Here is an 18576-nt window from a genome sequence, read left to right as displayed (position 1 = left end):
TTTATCCTTAAACTGATTTATATTTTCTATCATTCTGACGTTTTTAAATCTTTCTCACTCACACCTTATACAAATAGTGACTCAACTCGGTCGCTAGACAGAGTAACGATGTAGCGCGGATAATAAAGGAAAGCGGCGTCCCCCATTTGCCCGTGCGTTCGTACAGATTCATTTCATTCCAAATCGGTACTCGTACTTAGGCCTGACACGTGTAGCCCAAGATCCAACTGCTCGATTCTGCAGGTAAGTGTTTTTTTGATAAAACTAATTTTAAATGAACGTTGAGGGAGTATGCAATGTATTAGTGATAGGTTGCCTATAAAATTGGCCGCAATTACCTGCAATTAATTTTAGTATATATAATTGTCTTATGTAAAATTTACCACATTGCATAAAATTAGATTTAATGAGAAGAAGTAGCCACCTAACGGCAAGTTGAAAAGACTTATCAATTTGTTTAGGTATGATACTATAATATCACATTAAATTCTGTGTTATGCTTTCTTTTATGAACCGGCTGACACAACAAAATAAAGAACACGGCTAGTCAGACTTTGTGTAAAGAAATTTACTACTTACAATGCGCGAACCAATAACATATCTACTCCTTTTAATTTTATAATATTTTATGGTAAATTTGTAACCTACACGGTGTAAATGAGTTAACCAAGTGAAAATGTTGTAAAGAAAATAAAGAAAGATATATACCTGCCTACGTAGCAAGAAGTAGGCCGAATAAATATTAGTTAAATATGCAGAACAGTAGATTATTACATGAGTACCTACGTGATGGTAAAATTAAAATAAAGCGGGAAAATACAGTATGTTAAGGAACAAGACGAGTGCGAGGTTCATTGCGGATTCAATTAACAAGTTACAATGAATGAGAATTAAGTACATACTACACTTCATCGAAATCAACTTGGTAACTCAATCTCGGTTCTAAAATTGATAAAAACATGCTTATACTGGTAAAGTGCATGTAGTCAGTAATGCATATGTCTGTTAATTTTAAAGTGTGCAATAGACATAGCGTAAAACTCGTATTTGTATTCGAAGGCTGTGTTTGGTAGCATAGTGGGGCATTTAACGATCAGAAACAGGAACTCCGTAGTCCGAACTCGCCAGTCGACAGTTGACACTGAGCAGTGAGCACTCGGTGATTCGGTTAACTTGATAATCTAAAATAAGTTGTGTTTGTCAGTTGAATTGTTTTTCAAGTCGGTGGTCGCGTCGAACGACTGACGCTTTCATAATATTTGTGAATGAAGTTAACTGTGTTAAGTGTTTACGTTGTTACGTTCAAACAATGCAGTGATAATTTTACGTGAAAGTTATTCGGTAAATATATTAATTCGAGGAAATAAGCTAGCTTATAGTTATGAGTTTATAGTGTTTCTTATTTACTTAGGTTTTGATTATGAAGAACTAAAGTTCTATTATCTATTACCGAATACGAACATCTTAAATATTGCGTTCAATCGTTCAATAGGTGATTAGAAAGGGTATAGCAAGCCTTGCTATGTTATAGTAACCTTGTTTTAAACGTCTGCGCAACATCACCTACCTATTACGACTTACCAAGTTACCAGTGACTCCGTACACCGTATATTTCTTACAATGCGTGCAATTTCGTACACCATTATTATAATTTATAATGTATTAGTTACTTACCTATAAAGAGTATATTAACTTGTATGATAGTAACCTATAAAGTACATTAATAAATACCTAGTAGTAGAGTAAATTTGTAGAATATTAAGGCCACTCGGTTTTTTTAGGTGATCATTCGGCATTCCTATATTAGTTACCACAGATAGGTATAAGCTACCTAAATATATTACATTCAAAACTAAATGTTTATAGGATTATCAGGCAGAAAATAGAAATAGAGAAAATTTGTCTATCATTTATTATTGAAGAGAAGAAAAAGAGCGTACGGGTCATGATGTTGAGTGATCACCGCCCACATTCTCTTGTAACACCAGAGGAATCACAGGAGCGCTGCCGGCCTTTAAAAAAGTTTCACGCTTTTCTTAAAAGTACCCATGACGTATCGTCCTAGATTCTAAAACAGCGCGCAAGGAAGCTCATTCCACAGCTTGGTTGTACGTGGAAGAAAGTTCTATGAAAACCGCACTGTGAAGGAACGCCCCACATCCAGATGGTGGGGATGATATTCTAACTTGGGCAGGAATCAGGTCATACAGCTCTTCGGAACACTTCCCGTGATAAATACGGTAGAAGACACACAATGAAGTGACGTCTCTACTCAATGCTAAATGATCTAGCCGTTCACAGATGAATGTGTCCCCGACAATTCGAGCAGCTCTTGAGTTGCACGCGGTCAAATTTTTCGAGCTGATTCGAGCTGAGACCAGAGATGACAGTAATACTTCATTGGCCGGACTTCTTTGTGGTAAACGCGCAAACTTGAGTTACTTCTTTGGGTTAAATTGGATAATGCTCATTTTACCCCATTCCATGACCTTTTCAAGAGAGGACTCCATAGAAGACTCAAGTTTCCTCCGGTACTGGTCGACAAATTCCGGAGAGAGCATACGGCATCTCTGTAGTCTATCCACATAGTGATGTATGTTGGTGGAGTCAAACATATCATTGATATCTATGCAGAAGAGACAGTGTAGGAGATAGCACACAGCATTGGAGTAATCCAGCGTTCACGGGCTTCGGGTTCTATCAATAACCGTCGCCTAGGACCTGTATTCTGCGCCCAGTGAGGAAGCTGGTGGTCCACTTGCATAAACTCTCGGAAAGCCCAAATAATGGAAGTTTTGACAAAAGCGCCTTATGCTAAACATTATCAAAGTCCTTCGCAATATCCTAACTGCCAGGCTGATTGATGACCTATCTTTTGAAGCCTTTTGAAAATGACCAACGGCCCCATACCCCCTTTGTGTAAGGCAAACACTCCATTTTTAGAAGTTTTTAAGCTGTAACAATATTAATTAATTATTAATCATAAGTTAATGGGTATTTTGTTATTTTTTTTTATTATGTGCCCAGATAATAAAGCTTCTATGAATATTTTGTGCAAGAAATACTTAATTATATATATTTAGTAACTGCAATTTCTTTGACCGTTTGCTATTTACTAAAATGATGATCTGATGAGATGATGCAGGTATAATATATCTATTTATCATATATAAATTATATCCATGCAGATTATTGAATAGGTGGGTACATAATAAACTACGTTTGTAATAAATATTTATGATAATTAATAAAAATTTTATTGACTGAAAATGTGCTTGTGTGGGAAATTGCAGGTAATATGATATATCTACCTAATTAATTCTTACCTTAATTAAATTTTATTTCCATTTTTTAATAAGTAGTTAGGTGCCTAAGCTATAAAACGATGTTATAAAATTGTAGAACGTGAATATTATATGCCCTGCCCCTGCGTAACTCAAAGTCCAACCCAATTACAATACAGAAATAGGACATACCAACTGAGTGGATGGACCAAACCATTATTTTCAATATAAGTACCTATATAATGTTACCACAAGGTTACCACCTGATAAGGCCTTCCATTGGTAAAACATTTTTTAAAACCAGTCTAAATCTAACGAGGCAGTTCCAGAGCTTAAGGTAAAAGGGTTTTAAAACTGGGGGTACCTATAGGGAGGTAGGTACCTAAATATTACGACAAATTGACATACGTTTTAAATTTCCAAACCTAATATTATGTGTTTAACCAACTACAAAGGTCTATGGGTATGTTCCGATATGCACTGCGAGCACTGCACAGTGCTATCACTGTAGAAAAATTCGTTCCGTTATGGACTGCCAGTATACTGCCGTAGTACCCTAGGGAAATATTATATTACGTCATAAATCGCCGCCATATTCTACTGTGATCACTGGCGTTTTCGAGGTAAGGTACTCGCAGTACTTTGATCACGTGATCAGTCAAAACCACTCGAGTGCCTAATGTTTTATAAACAATACCTACAGTTTAATCCCAAATATTTTTAATATGGCAGTACTCCAAAAACTGTTTTTTTAATAAACTAGTAAACTTTAATACACTCATTTGAATGCTGCGTCAAAAATAGTAACCAATATAACTGGCTATAAAGGAACAGCTTTATAGTATACTAAATTGACGACACTGTACAGTGGTCGCAGTGCATATCGGAACATACCCTATATCATAGTATTCACGTATTATTTATATGTGAGAATTGAGGGTAGACAAAATAATTCACAGACAGCCCGAATGTATTGTTTGCTGTTAACGTGTGGTAATTACTTATTGGCCTGTAAAGTAAACCAAATATAATACAAGTTATGTACCAGTCAAATTTAGATCGCAAATTTGATAATGTAAATGTTAGAAAACTAAAATATTCAGAACGTCACTGGAGGTAAGCACCAACGCGAACATGGCTAACTAGATAATATTATTAAATGTGACAGTGTTGCTGTAACTCATGTTTCTAATACATAACCTCTGTGCTTTGGAAAAATGGAAAACTCTGCCCCGAATGAAAGGTATTTGTTACAAATGATAGTGATAATTCTTATATTTATTGTCTTATAACTTCTGTTTAGGAAGCAGTCACTATAATATTAAAGGTTTTAATGTTATTGAGAATTTTGTATAATATTACTTTGTCACATCATTATATAAAATAATATTTATTCAGACAAAACAAATTTTATTTAACTATATTTACAATACTATCATTACATAAAATTAAAACTATCATTACGAGGAAGAGTATCAAGAATACTGGCAGCATTTCCGCGTTGGATAGCTAGGTTGATCCGTTGAACGCAATGGCTGCCAGCGATTGGGTTTTCAGTAGCCAAGATAGTACTTTTTACATTCTCCGCGCCTCTGGGCCCCACGGTCTAGTGTCTCGACACCAAACGGCACAAAAATGTATGACTCACTGAGACCGACATATTTGCGCTTGCTGTCTATAATAATATTAAGTTATTAATTTATTGTTTAGATAGTTTTATTAAGCTTATAGGTATTATGATTTTTCTGGAATGATTTTTATGGAACAGTGGGACAAACGAGCGTACGAGCTACCGGTATGGATGATCACCGCCGCCCACATTCTATTGCAATAGCAGAGGAATCACTGGAGCGTTGCTGGTCTTTAAGGCTGGCCTTTATATATTTAAACTTACCTTTATATACTTTTCGGTTTGAGTAATGTTCCTTTGAAAAACAAACGATATAAAATTGCACGTAACGATCTTACTTCTTAGTTTGCAGGTTAAGTACATTATGCAAAAATAATCAAATTAACCAATTTATCACCTATCGTAAAGTTACGCACATGCCGCTGAAAAAAAATTACTTTATCTATTGTTAGCTCAAAAATAAGCTTTTTGTAAATAAACACTGTTATACTTATAAAACCGCAAGATCTGTTAAATCTCTTCCCACGATATCCTAAGGCCCGGTGTCCACCAAAGCGAAAAGGAATCTGATTGGTTATCAAAATATTGGTTATATTTTGATAACCAATCAGATTTCTTTATTTTCACATCTCTTCTCCGTTTGATCCATTTCCACCGAAGCTAAGAGGAGATGCTCATTTTTCTATAGAATTTTGTGCCGCCTCGAGCGATCAAGCAGCGCGGCGGAGCAGAGATCCATGTAGGCGATCGGCCGGGCGGCCTGCGCTCGAAAGCCCTTTACCGCGCTGCCTTTTCTTACGCGGCTCGCATACCTGAAAGCTATGCTGTAAACACAGCTCACATCTCCTCTTCGCTCTGGTGGAAATAGCCTGAAAGCTTTGCGTCTTATCTCCTCTCCTCTCCGATTTGGTGCATACCGCGCCTATGACTACGTCACGATATAAAATATTATGTCGTACTGACAGCTCGTCATTTCATGTCATTGTCCATACAGTGTAGTTGATCATCAATTTTCAGTGTTGCAATGGCGATGGGCGGTGCTATGGACAGCTGCGGGCGTTGCATGAAGATCTCGCTGGTCGTGATCAATCTAGTCACATTTGTAAGTAGCCGGGCTTATAGCTTGGCAGCTATATTATGGTTGCTAAAGTGGTATGAGTACAGCTCAGGGCAGCCCTGTTTCAATGTTATCTTTAGCCTTTATCTTTTAGTCTTCGTATAATTTTACTTGCAAACGGTACTTTTACATTGGTGATCTTTGAAGGTCCTGGGACTGGGACCTGACGTCATTCAGAGGGCTAGAAGTAAACAGCAATTGGAGATAGCGAAGGATCAAAGTCAATCTAAGATACTTCTCTAAAGCTCTGATAAAACTAAGCTAACATGCTTGCTCTGTGAGAATAGATAAGTGTTCTAAACTAAAAAATAATAGGCCACTGGAGATTTGTACACATCTAACCTATCATAGGGCTCAGTGAGGCCCCAGTTGTAGATATTGTTGCTAAAAGGATGAAACACCATGGCACATAAAATTCAAATATTATACATTCAAAATAAAATTTATCATTTACTAAACCTACAACCCATTCCAAAAGATATGCCTTCAGACCTGAAAACAAACGAAGTTAAAGTGAAGTAATTTCCTTTAAAATAACGTACAATTTATTTAAAAAAATGCAATTTATATCAGTCTTTTTTTATGGAATAGGAGGACAAACGAGCGTACGGGTCACCTGGTGTTAAGTGATCACCGCCGCAAACATTCTCTTGCAACACCAGAGGAATCACAAGAGCGTGGCACCGGCCTTTATTATACTTAAATAATATTATACTTAAACTAGCTGACCCGGCAAACGTTGTTTTGCCATATAAACTGTATTGATCTTTTCCTTGCTAGTTGATAAGAGATGGCGCTAGTTGTATTCATTAGTAACAATCACACTTCTTTTGTATTTTGTATAATTCACACTATAGTTTTATAAATTATAGCCTATTTGTTATTCTGGTGTGTAAAATATATGATTGTAAAGTTTCATCAAAATCTATTCAGTAGATTTTGCGTTAAAGAAGTCCAAACATACATCCAGACATACAAACTTTCACATTTGTAATATTAGTAGGATACTTATATATAATTATACTTAAATAAATAACAGGTACTTGCGGGCATTTTTTATGGGCAACCCTTCGCTAATACATTGTATGCTACCTAAACGTTCATTTAAAATTAGTTTCATCAAAAAAACACGTAGGTTCGATTCAGAAGGGATCTGAAGAGATTCGAGCGATGGGATCTTAGGCTAAAAGGATAAACAAACTAGTAGATGTCTACTATGCTACAGTTCACAAAGTGAACTGTTAATATGTTTTGTAATTAGTTTGTGAAGCGTCACATTATTAGAAAGTAATAAAACACGATCGACACCCGACGGCCCGTTATTAATGATGGGATGAAAGTTAGATTCTGATCATTGGCCCCATCCCTAGTTATCCAATTAGTACTATCAGCATAATTTATTTATAGCAAACATACATGTGTAAAAATTAGATTAAATCTTTCATATCGTTTCTCGACGTCAATGGTACTCGTTTTGGGCACAAAAATTGCGCCGCCATTCAAATTATTTTTACTTTGATAACTCTTAAAACCTAATATTTGTTTTGTGCAGCTTGGTGGTCTAATAGCAGTAGCTATTGGACTATGGATATGGGTGTCCCGTTCGTTCTCCAGCACTTTGATGAGCAATAACATGTACATCGCTTCTGTTGCCGTGGTCATAGCCATGGGGGCTGCTATCATGCTGCTGTCATTCCTGGGATGCTGCGGCGCCGCAAAGGAGGTCAAATGTATGCTACTTACGGTACGAGCTTTTTTCCAAATTTATTTAAAAAAAAATACCTTTAGCACATCTAAAGTACCTAGAACTGTAGATAATGCGTTAGCACAGAAGTACCTACTAGGTTGGTACAAACGGTGCGTTGTTTGATTTTTCCGGGACGATACGACAAGGCTGGCAACGCTCCTGTGATTCCTTTGGTGTTGCAAGAGAATGTGGGTGGCGGTGATCGCTTGACCAGTTGACCCATTCGATCGTTTGTCCTCCTCTTTCATAACAAAAGACAACATCATAATGTCTCAACGTGACGAGCGCAATCGCAGTGCCGCTTTGATTTTGTGTTTTTATTTCAAGACTCCTGAGAGGGACTTCATTGTAATGGGCACAGCTTATTACCCACCATCAGGCTGCCAATTTTTTTTCTTATATTTTATTTATTTATTTCAGAAACAAACAGTTGTACAAACTTTTTGACAATTCATCATTAACGTTAACTAAAAACCTATATAATTTCCTAATTTTTACATAATAAACTAGATTTACGTTACATAACGCTTTTAAACAAATGAATATTCAACATAAAAATGAAATATATTCAAATATATTTTAAGAGAATATTAAAAATGCATTACACAAGAATATAGCATTAAATTAACAAATTAAGAATATCTTTTTAAATTATCACATCGCTAACTAAGTAAGTACTTCTTGAGCGTGAATTCAATGTTATATAAATACTAGCTGACACAGCAAACGTTGTATTGCCGATATTAAAATCGCGATACAAAAGTAACTGTTGATCGTAGATGGGTGAAAATTTGAAGTTGTATGTATTTTTTAATGCTGACTCATAATCAAACAAATTAAAAAAATGTCAATAAAATTTAAAACTATAATTTGGTGTGGACCACCCTAACATTTAGTGGGATGAAAAATAGATGTTGTCCGATTCTCAGACCTACCCAATATGCACTCAAAATTTCATGAGAATCGGTCAAGCCGTTTCGAAGGAGTTTAACTATAAACACCGCGACATGAGAATGTTATATATTAGATAAGTTATAGTTATCATAATAGATCTAAAATTATCCTTCAAAAAGAGAGTGTGCCAAAAAACAATTCATAAGTACCGTAAACCATGACACTAAAATATTTATCAATATAAAACACATGTCTAGTCGTCTTAAAAACATAATGCGATATGGATAGAAATATAAATTCAATAAGATTTAGTAAATTTAATTTAAAAACGAGTAAAATACTTTTTATTATTTTATTTACTCGGTACTAAAAGGACAACGAAATATCTAATCCAACTTTTCCAGCAGATATTAACAACGAAATTATATAATTTTAACAAGCTTTTAATCCCTTAAAAATGTATTACATCTATTTTGATAGCTACTATGTTTATAGTTTGTTATCAGCCAAGCGAAACTCTCTAAGAAGAAATCGATTGTATGAAACCTGCAGTCATTGATAGATTGACAGCTGATGACGGCTATAATCTTGTAAAAAACAAGAGATAGCCGATATCAACAATATTTTAAGCTTAACTGTTCGCTTTCAAACTTAGCCGGATTATACTTCGTCGCCATGTTATTGTAATTACTATTTCAAACTTATGTCAAATCACTGCACGTTTCATACTAAAATAAATTTCAATTTTTACTCAGGCAGTCCCGCCTCTTATTAAGTAGTGCTTACAAATTACATCCTCTTTGGTTTGTTAAGCTCATTAAGTATTATCTTCTCTTCGTTTCAGTACTACATCCTCGTGTTCATAATTTTCGTGGCGATGCTGGTGGGAGGCATTCTACTGTTCGTGTTCCGTGTTAAAGTCGTGTCGACTTTAGACCGCGAGATGCAGGCCTCAATCCCCTACTACGGCACGAGGCGAGAGTACACCCAGGCCTGGGACGACACGCAGACAAACCTGCAGTGCTGCGGCGTGAAGAGCTATAAAGACTGGAACGATAATGTTCCTGAGAGTTGCTGCAAAGAAGTTTATCCCGGAAAAGTATACCTGACTAAATTTTAACTGTGGCCTGTATTTTTGTTTCACACATTAATTCTCCTCGAATTTGTGGCCGTTATTCTTATTAACCACGGAACGTTTTAAAAGAAAATTCACATATAATTGTAATTGAGGTTAGCTTTAAACCTAAACCACCACCATTTCTGAAACAAAATGGCGTTCTGAGAACTTGCCATGAATAAATTTTTGCACTCCTTAAAAACAACTATTCTAGCTGATTATTACACATTGACATTTGGCGACCAAAACTTGAATACATTCTCGATTTTAGTATTTCAATTCAATTTCATCTACAAAAAGAAGTAGTATATATTTTAAAACTAAACTGTGATAGTTCCTAAAAGTCTTTTGTGACTGTTTTGACGCGTCCAGAAATTGAAATTCTTCTTATTTCGCGATTATGATGGTCATACTAGACTGGCCGAAAGATCTGCTAGGTCTATACCACGGTAGACATATTATATACCCAATCTGTGTGATAAGTAAGGTTATTAATGAACGGAAAGTAGATACTCCAAGTTTAATTTTTTTTCTCTCTGTCATGTAATTCTGTTTTGACATAGGCAAGAAACTTAGATTATTAACGCTATATCCTAAAGGCCAAATATATATAAAAATGGGTTTAAATTTGGACCTACTTTGGTTCGCGTTTATTAATAACACAGAATTTTCAATACAAAATTGGTTAATTAATCAAATTGATACCCACACCGTAATTTTAGCAGAGCGAAATGTTGCACTAAGCGGAATGTTTTGAATGAATTTAGTTCCGAATTGGTGCTACTTTCCCTCATAAATAAATAAACAACAAAATGTACTCAATTAGATGAAGGTATACAAGTACAAAATACAAATCTGTTACAATTGTAATAAGATTGTAATCAATATAATCATAGTAAGGGTAGTTAAAAATAAATAGTAGTTTATAGAAAACCGAACTAAAAAATTAAAATTAACATATCCTTATAGACGATTCATGAAAATTATATAAATTAACAAAAACCTTATTTTGGAAATTGAAAAATGGAATATTTTTATCAAATTAATGTCATCTCTCTCGATAAATTTACGAAGTTTGAACTAAATCTGGCCGTTTAAAGTGGGTCAAAATCGCGCCCAAATGAGTCGGTTAGAAACAAATATACATACAGGTGAAGCTAATAAAAAGCGTGTATAATATCATCGGCGTGTTAAAGTTTAGAATTTTAAATATACGGTTCGATAAGGACCACATTTCGCCCCTCCATATTTTGGACGGTCACTTCAATGTTTAACCATTTACTTTATGTTTCAGAGACTTGACTGTAGAAGCTCTCCTAATCCAACAACGATGCACATGGACGGTTGCTTTCATAAAACTTCAGAAATACTTCGCGAGGACGCTATCTACGTCGGAGCTGTGGCGATCATCGTGGCATTGACTATGGTACAGATATTTAAACTTTTTTTGCTGGGTGAACTGTGAACAATGGTCCGTTAACCCCATTATTCACTTAAAAGAGAACGTTGGTACGAAGTTTCTTAATTTATACATGACACGTATTCCTATACCCATTTATAGGTAGATGTATGTATGTATGTAATATATTTATTCATGAAAGTTACAATTAATTTTTTACCATGCCCCGCAAAACTGCTTACGCAGTTTGACTGCAGGTAACTCGCTTTACATAAACATAGCTTATAAATTATTAAGTAAGTGATGGATACAATTAATTTACATAAATGGTTATAACGTATTTAACAAGTATTTTTTAATAAACTTTTAAATTTAACAAGTGTAGGCTCACGTCTTATGTGAGGACATACCCGAGGGGGTAAACTGTTGAGTAAGTATGGAACTCGTTTTTTTAATGTTCTATCTCCATAGTAATTTTGTACCATTGGTATTTCAAATTTACCTTTGGACAATGACCTTGTGCCAGTCTTATGTTGCATCAAATTAGTGAAACGATCCTGTTTACTATAATTGTTTACAAGTAGAAGATATTTATGTTTCAGGCTAGCCAGTAAAATTTTACATATTTTATATAGTTTAGAGTAATCTCCTTTACATTGATTCTTTGTCTTTTTATTTACGAGTATATATATATATATATATATATATATATATATATATATATATATATATATATATATATATATATATATATATATATATATATATATATATAGTATAGGTAGATATATATTATAGGTATTATATTATATACATTTATTAATATTCAGCTTAATATTAAATAATACTTCTAGCACATTGTTTGTACTGCTAATATCGGCAGCGCCATAAAATAAAAATAAAATTCTTGCTATTAGTAGTTCATCTACTTATGATGTTTAAATAAAATACAGCTTAGATTATTTACATATTTAGCTTTTAGGCTTACCGTTCCGGGGACATGATCGTGCGGTATGTATGCCTGAGAACGGCGCGATTTTGGCGCTCGCGCAGCGAGTCAATGCGTGTTAAGCAATAGTAATTGCGTAACATAAAACAACAACATGTTATAACCAAAATATTATGTTAATTTCTTTTCAAAATACATTTTTACGTTGTAAACATTTTTTCATGCGATCGAACCATTTTTTAAAACAGGAGGACCACAGATCTGAAAGCATGTTTTCTACGTCCTGATTGAACGCTATCACTGCCTCTTCGGAATTGGTAAAAGTGAAACCTCTCATCAAATATTTAATTTGGGGGAAATTACAGAAATCACAGGGTGCTAGGTCGGGGCTATGTGCAGGATGGGTGACGAGTTGTACTTTTTCGGAAGCTAAAAATAACTTAGTTTTGTTGTCCGTGTGTGAAGAAGCGTTGTCATGATGTAGGGACCGCGGCTTTTTGGTCGTCTTTCGCGAACCCTTTTTAACACCCTGGGTAAACAAATGGTAGAATACCACTCGGCATTAACACTTTTTTGATCTTCAAGTGGAATTGTGCAGATGGGACCCGTAGCTGAGAAAAAAAATGCGATCAATTTTTTACCAACGCTTCTCGCCTGCTTCACTTTTGTTGGCCTATTCTCATTTTCAAACACCCATTGACAAGATTGCTGTTTTTTTCGGGTTCAAAACAATAAATCCACGTTTCATCTCCTGTGACAATGTCATAAACAGCATAAGAATGTCCATGGTCGTACTTCATTAGCATCTGTGACCACCATTCCACGCGAGACCGCTTCTGCTCCGCTGTCAGTTCACGAGGGATCCAACGACAACAAAGTATCCGAACTCTCAATTCTTCGTGTAAAATTTTCTGAATTGGGCTCATACCAATCCCCAATAGTCCGCGAATTGTCTTATATATAATCCGCGGGTTTTCATCAAGTAGCCGCTTAACATTAGCCACATTATTTTCGTTGGTGCCGTACCTAAGTTGCAGGCCGCCCTTCACGAATTCGTCATCCTCTCTCAAATTCAGCAAATCATCGCCTCACGGTGTTCAAGCAAGGTGCTTCTCTCTCAAAAGCATTTTGAAGACGAGCTTCACAGTCTTGCGGAGAGAGAGAACTATTAAAATCATAAAAAATAACCACTCTAAAATCTTTTCGACTTAATTCCATTATCGTTGCGTACATAGAACATTGATGTGTGATAAAAAACAATTGACAAATGATTTCCCGCCAATTGTTTTTTTAATTACTAAGAAGGTTGCAACGTTTCAAAAAATACAATTTCGAAATTCAAATAGGTCCGATAAGCTAGAAGTGCAAAACTTTTAGTGTGCCCCATGTAAGTCAGAACAGTCAGGTCAGAACTTGGTGAGGGAGTGGGGTTCCGTAAGCCACGCTCGGTTTTGCTGATCTGTTAAATCTAGTGCCCTGGGGCACTGTCGATTTGGGAAGGCTAGATAGAGCCTTTTATTGTTAGGCATGATAACAGGCCAGGTTTATTACTTTAGTGTGCAGAATAGCTACGTCTTTTATTCCGGATACGCTATTCACGTTGTCTTAGTATGTGTGTTGGCGCAATATTTTTGATGTGGTCACAAATTAGTCTATCTAGACGTATGAGTTATCTAATCTATACGGTTTAAAACTGTTTTTTACACGCTTTTTATTAGTTTCAACTGTATGTATGTTTGTTTGATTGTAACTGACGCATTTGGTATTGACCCACTTTATAGGGCGAGATTTCATTCAAACTTCGTAGATTTATCGAAGATCGATGACAATACATTAATTTGATAAAATTATTTCATTTTTCAATTTACAAAATAAGATTTTTGATAATTTATATAGTTTTTTCATATATCGTCGATAAGGCAGGAATTGATGTTCATTTTAAATTTCAACCATTATCTTTTTAACCAAAGCGTGTTTTTTAGTTTGCTTAAACTATTTCTATCATTATTTGAGATTTCCTTGCCATTATTACTGGTCAGAATATAACTTGAGTGTTATGAGGTGCTGATGAATAATTTAATATTGCTGAACGAAGTTTTGTATATCACCAACCTTATAGGTGAAGGGATTCACTCGCTTTCGTCCATAAAAATCCATTACCCACACAATAGAAAGAATAATCATTTATTCACTTACGTCAAAACGACACGATTGTCAATCATTTTACCAGCACTTTGGAAAAGTTGAGCTGTAATGAAGAAGGAGTGGCAAGAAACTCATTGCACTATTTTAAGTGTATATTTACAGTTCCAACATTATACATTGATTCTTTTTTCATTTATACAATGTATGTAAAGTGGTACACAAATATTACTTACATGTTTTTTTTTATTTTTGACTTACTTGTAAAATAACTCAAAATAATAGCGATGTGTCAAATCGTATTCGTATTTCACGAGTTATGATAAAGTTTCCAGAAAATTAAAAAGTCTTGTGCGTCCAGTGTTTGTTGAGTATGTATATTATAAATACATACATCATCCGTATAGACGACCCACATAGCCCAGTGGTTTAGTAATAATAATAATAATATCATTTTATTTTAGGCTACAAGGCCCATAACATACACACCTAAAAGACGAACATTTTCGCGGCGATGGCGCGGGTTCCGTAACTTGCGGCGGTCGGCGTCGTCCGCGATACGTGCGGATAAATAATCCAGGAGTGGTAGTGCCATGTTGGGTCCTCACGGACACAACCGAATTGGGCCGGCACGCCCGGAGAAATACCACTCCCCCACTCGAAACCGTCGTAAAATAGCGGCTATGCCGCTGTGTTTCGTCCGGTGAGTGGGGTATCCGGAGGCCTACACCCCCCCTCCCAAATACAAATGGCAGCACGGACTAAAACAAGACTACTCCAGGACGGTACCAGGCTATGCAGCCCTGGAGAATCCGGCCTTGGGCGTCCACAATTAGGGCCTGTACCTAACAGTGGTTGCCCAGGCTGCCCCGCGTATTCTGGAGGGGGCAAATATGCGCTAACTCGGGGCAAACAGAGCAGGAGGCTCAAACCACCCTCCTCCACACTCGCTGTGGACTTTTGCTACATCAGGGGGCTTCGCTCAAATTTAAATGCCGTCCACTTTCACCTGGAGACGGCGAAGCCGGCCCTGCTCTTTTTAACCGAGACACAGATGTCCTCCCTGGCTGATTCATCTTACCTTCCCTACCCGGGGTATAATTTGGAACAGTCCTTTATACCACGGGCTGGCGTGTGCGTTTACGTCAGGGAGGATGTCTGTTCTCGACGCCTGAGTTTTCTTGAAGGACAGGACCTATCCATCATCTGGCTGCGTGTAGACTGCGATGACCATCCGCGAATCTACGCAAGACTGTATAGGTCCCATAGCGGTAACGCAGAGACTGACCGGCTCCTCGAACACATCCAAATGGCTACAGATTCCGTGTTGGAGCAGATCCCCACTGCAGAGATCGTGTTTCTTGGCGATTTTAACGCCTACCACGCCGAATGGCTAGGCTCACGTACCACCGATCATGCAGTGAGATCTGTTCACGACTTCGCCTTAGCATATGGTCTGACGCAACTGGTTATTGCGCCAACGTGAATCCCAGATGTGCAAGATCATACACCTTCACTGTTGGACCTTCTGTTGACCTCACATCCGGACGGCTACCTAGTTTCCGTTGACCCTCCTCTGGGATCGTCGGACCACTGCCTGATCCGGAGCACCGTGCCGATCACGCGCCTAACATGGCCCCGCTTCTTAGGCTGTCGCCGCGTGTGGCACTATAGGTCATCAGAGTGGGACGAGATGCGGTGCTTTTTTGCATCCTACGCGTGGAGGCAGATCTGTTTTTCGCAGGGAGATCCAGATGCCGCTGCTGACGCTGTTGCTGATGTGGTACTGCAAGGTATGGAACTCTTCATTCTATCCTCCTCTGTGCCTATCGGTGGCAGGTCCCATCCATGGTTTGACCGCTCCTGCAAAATGGCCTCTCGCCGAAAACAGGAGTGGGTCAATGCGGTGGTATCTAAGGATGTGAATTGCAGCGAACTTAAAAAACACTTCAATCATGCCTCCAGGTCCTTCAAAAGAGTTATTGCTGTCGCGAATAAAGCGGCATAAAGCGCTTGTAGCGAAACTGCCATCCTATGGGCTTCCCGAGAAGTTGTGCAAATGGGTCACTAGCTTTTTGGCTGATCGGAGCATCAAGGTTGTTATCATCGGTGCATGCTCCGACTTAAAACCCATAAACGCTGGTGTCCCGCAAGGCTGTGTGCTATCCCCTACGCTGTTTCTTCTGCATATCATTGATATGCTGCAAATCAGCAATATTCATTGCTATGCAGACAACAGGACTGGGTATGCTTCCTACACCGGCCGTGCCAACATGTCCCAGGATAGCGTCGACGAGAACCGGAACAAACTTGTGTCTGAAATCGAGACTATGCTTTGCAAAGTCTCGGAATGGGGCCGACAAAATTTAGCCAATTCAACCCCAAGAAGACACAAGTTTGTGCGTTCATCACTAAAAAGTCTCCCTTTGTCGTATCCCCTCGATTCGAGATCACTCCTCTAACTGCCATAGCCTGTATTGGCATACTTGGCGTCGATATATCGAGCAACGTTCAGTTCCGTGGTCACTTGGAAGATAAGGCCAAACTGGGCTCTAAAAAGCTTGGTGTAACTCAGTAAGGCGAGACAGAACTTCACTAAAGACACCGCCTGCAACTTTATAAGGTGCAAATTCGGCCTCACATGGAGTACTGTTCTCACCTCTGGGTGGGTGCTCCCCAGTACCAGCTTCTTCCATTTGACCGCATACAACGAAGAGCGGCTCGAATCAGCGACGATCAAGTCATCTCAGATCGGCTTGATTCTCTAGCATTGCGTACAGATGTGGGTTCTACCGCATTTATCACGGGGAGTGCTCAGAGGAGCTGTTCGGGTTGATTCCAGCGGCCGAATTCCACCACCGGACATTACGTGCAAAGTACCATCCGCATTACGTAGACGTCTGGAATTCCAAAACCGCGCGTTTTGTTCGAAATTTCTTGCCTCGCACAGCCAGGAATCAACTACCGGCAGCGGTCTTCCCGAACAGATACGACTTAGGGACCAAAGCTTAGGGGAAAAAAGCATACTCCCACCTTAAAGGCCGGCAATGCATTTCTTGACACACCTGTTGTTGCGGATGTCCATGGGCGGTTGCCTCACCTCTCCCCATCCTGTGAGCCTCTTGCCCGTTTGCCCCCTCTCATATATAAAAAAAAAGCATATTGTATTAAATATGTCGTTGTCTCGCAACCCATAGCACAGGCTATGCCTAGTTTGGGGCAAGATAATTTGTGATAAAGTGTGTCAATAATATTAATATCTTAGAATAATAACGCTGTGGTCTTTTAAGGCTACATACGTTTCCCGCTGCCTCAGAGTCCCGCTGTTAAGTTCCATGACAATTAGCGCGCGTATATGTATAATGAAAAATGACTTACTGTGCAGAGAAAGGGTGTCACAACGCATCTAATAATAAAAATAACTATAAGAAAATCACATTTAATAACTAAGTACTATTTCACAATATTTTATAATTTAAGCGAATACATTCGTCAAAATTTTTGTTTCAGATATTAGCACTAGTATTCTCGTGTGGACTTTTCGTGAAAATCCAGTGAAAGAGACGTTTTATATTAAGTGCCTTGACAACAATAATTATTAATTAGGTATATTTTTGATTTGTTACTGATTGAATGCATTATCTAGATGTTGGTGTATTAAATCTTACTATTTTTGTATTCATGGTTTTATTTATATAACTATCTGACCCGATAGACGTTTTCCACTGGTCGTAGAATGTAATTTAAACGTGTTATTACCAAAGAAAGTTTGTAAAAATACCTCTCTAAATGAGGTTTATTGGGGAGAGAGAAGCCAAGTGCAAATAAATACATACCAGAGGGAATGTCATTAAACTCACTATTTGACTTCCCACATGGGCTTCAGTATTGCTGTGACCATACTTGTAACGACTCTGAGCATAGAAATGCCATAACTAAGTTGTACAGTGACATCGTTAAAGCTTTAGTAGAGGCTTCCGGAGCGGGTCGAGAGAGTAAGTACCGTGTAGCCAAAAAGAGAGTGATAGGCTGGAATAAGCATGTAGCCGAAGCGCGAGGCAAGGCAAAAGTTTCGGTGGTGGCTGTGGTATAGGAAGCCGACCTGAAGATATGTTTATAGGTAAATGTGCGAGGCTAGAAGAATTTTCAAATCTCGTTTAAAATGGTGTCAAAACCGTCAAGATCAAATTCAAATGGATTTTCTAGCTTCGCACCATTCGAAAAATGATTTTTGCGGGTTTTGGAAGAATACCAATAGAATGAACAGTAAGCCGTCCCTCCCTGTGAGCGTTGGTGG

The 18576-nt window shown here is 37.6% G+C and overlaps 1 protein-coding gene across 2 annotated transcripts; it reads left to right on the top strand.

The window, feature by feature from the left end:
* Positions 1-1113: 1113 nt before the first annotated feature.
* Positions 1114-17957, top strand: LOC126970427 (tetraspanin-9-like). 2 transcript variants are annotated; one of them, XM_050816313.1, is made up of 6 exons: positions 1114-1341; positions 5932-6016; positions 7584-7775; positions 9517-9771; positions 11084-11215; positions 17790-17957. In XM_050816313.1, the coding sequence occupies exons 2-6, from the start codon at positions 5939-5941 to the stop codon at positions 17835-17837; spliced, it is 705 nt and encodes a 234-aa protein (XP_050672270.1). In that variant the 5' UTR covers positions 1114-1341; positions 5932-5938; the 3' UTR covers positions 17838-17957. The 2 variants fall into 2 exon arrangements, with proteins under 2 accessions (XP_050672270.1, XP_050672269.1); XM_050816312.1 differs by lacking the exon at positions 1114-1341 and adding an exon at positions 4505-4527.
* The last annotated feature ends 619 nt before the right edge of the window (positions 17958-18576 follow it).

This window comes from Leptidea sinapis, chromosome 21 (assembly GCF_905404315.1).
Source record: "Leptidea sinapis chromosome 21, ilLepSina1.1, whole genome shotgun sequence".
Taxonomy (NCBI): Eukaryota; Metazoa; Arthropoda; class Insecta; order Lepidoptera; family Pieridae; genus Leptidea; species Leptidea sinapis.
The sequence above is the reverse complement of the archived record's forward strand: the minus strand, read 5'-3'. Positions and strand labels throughout refer to the sequence as shown.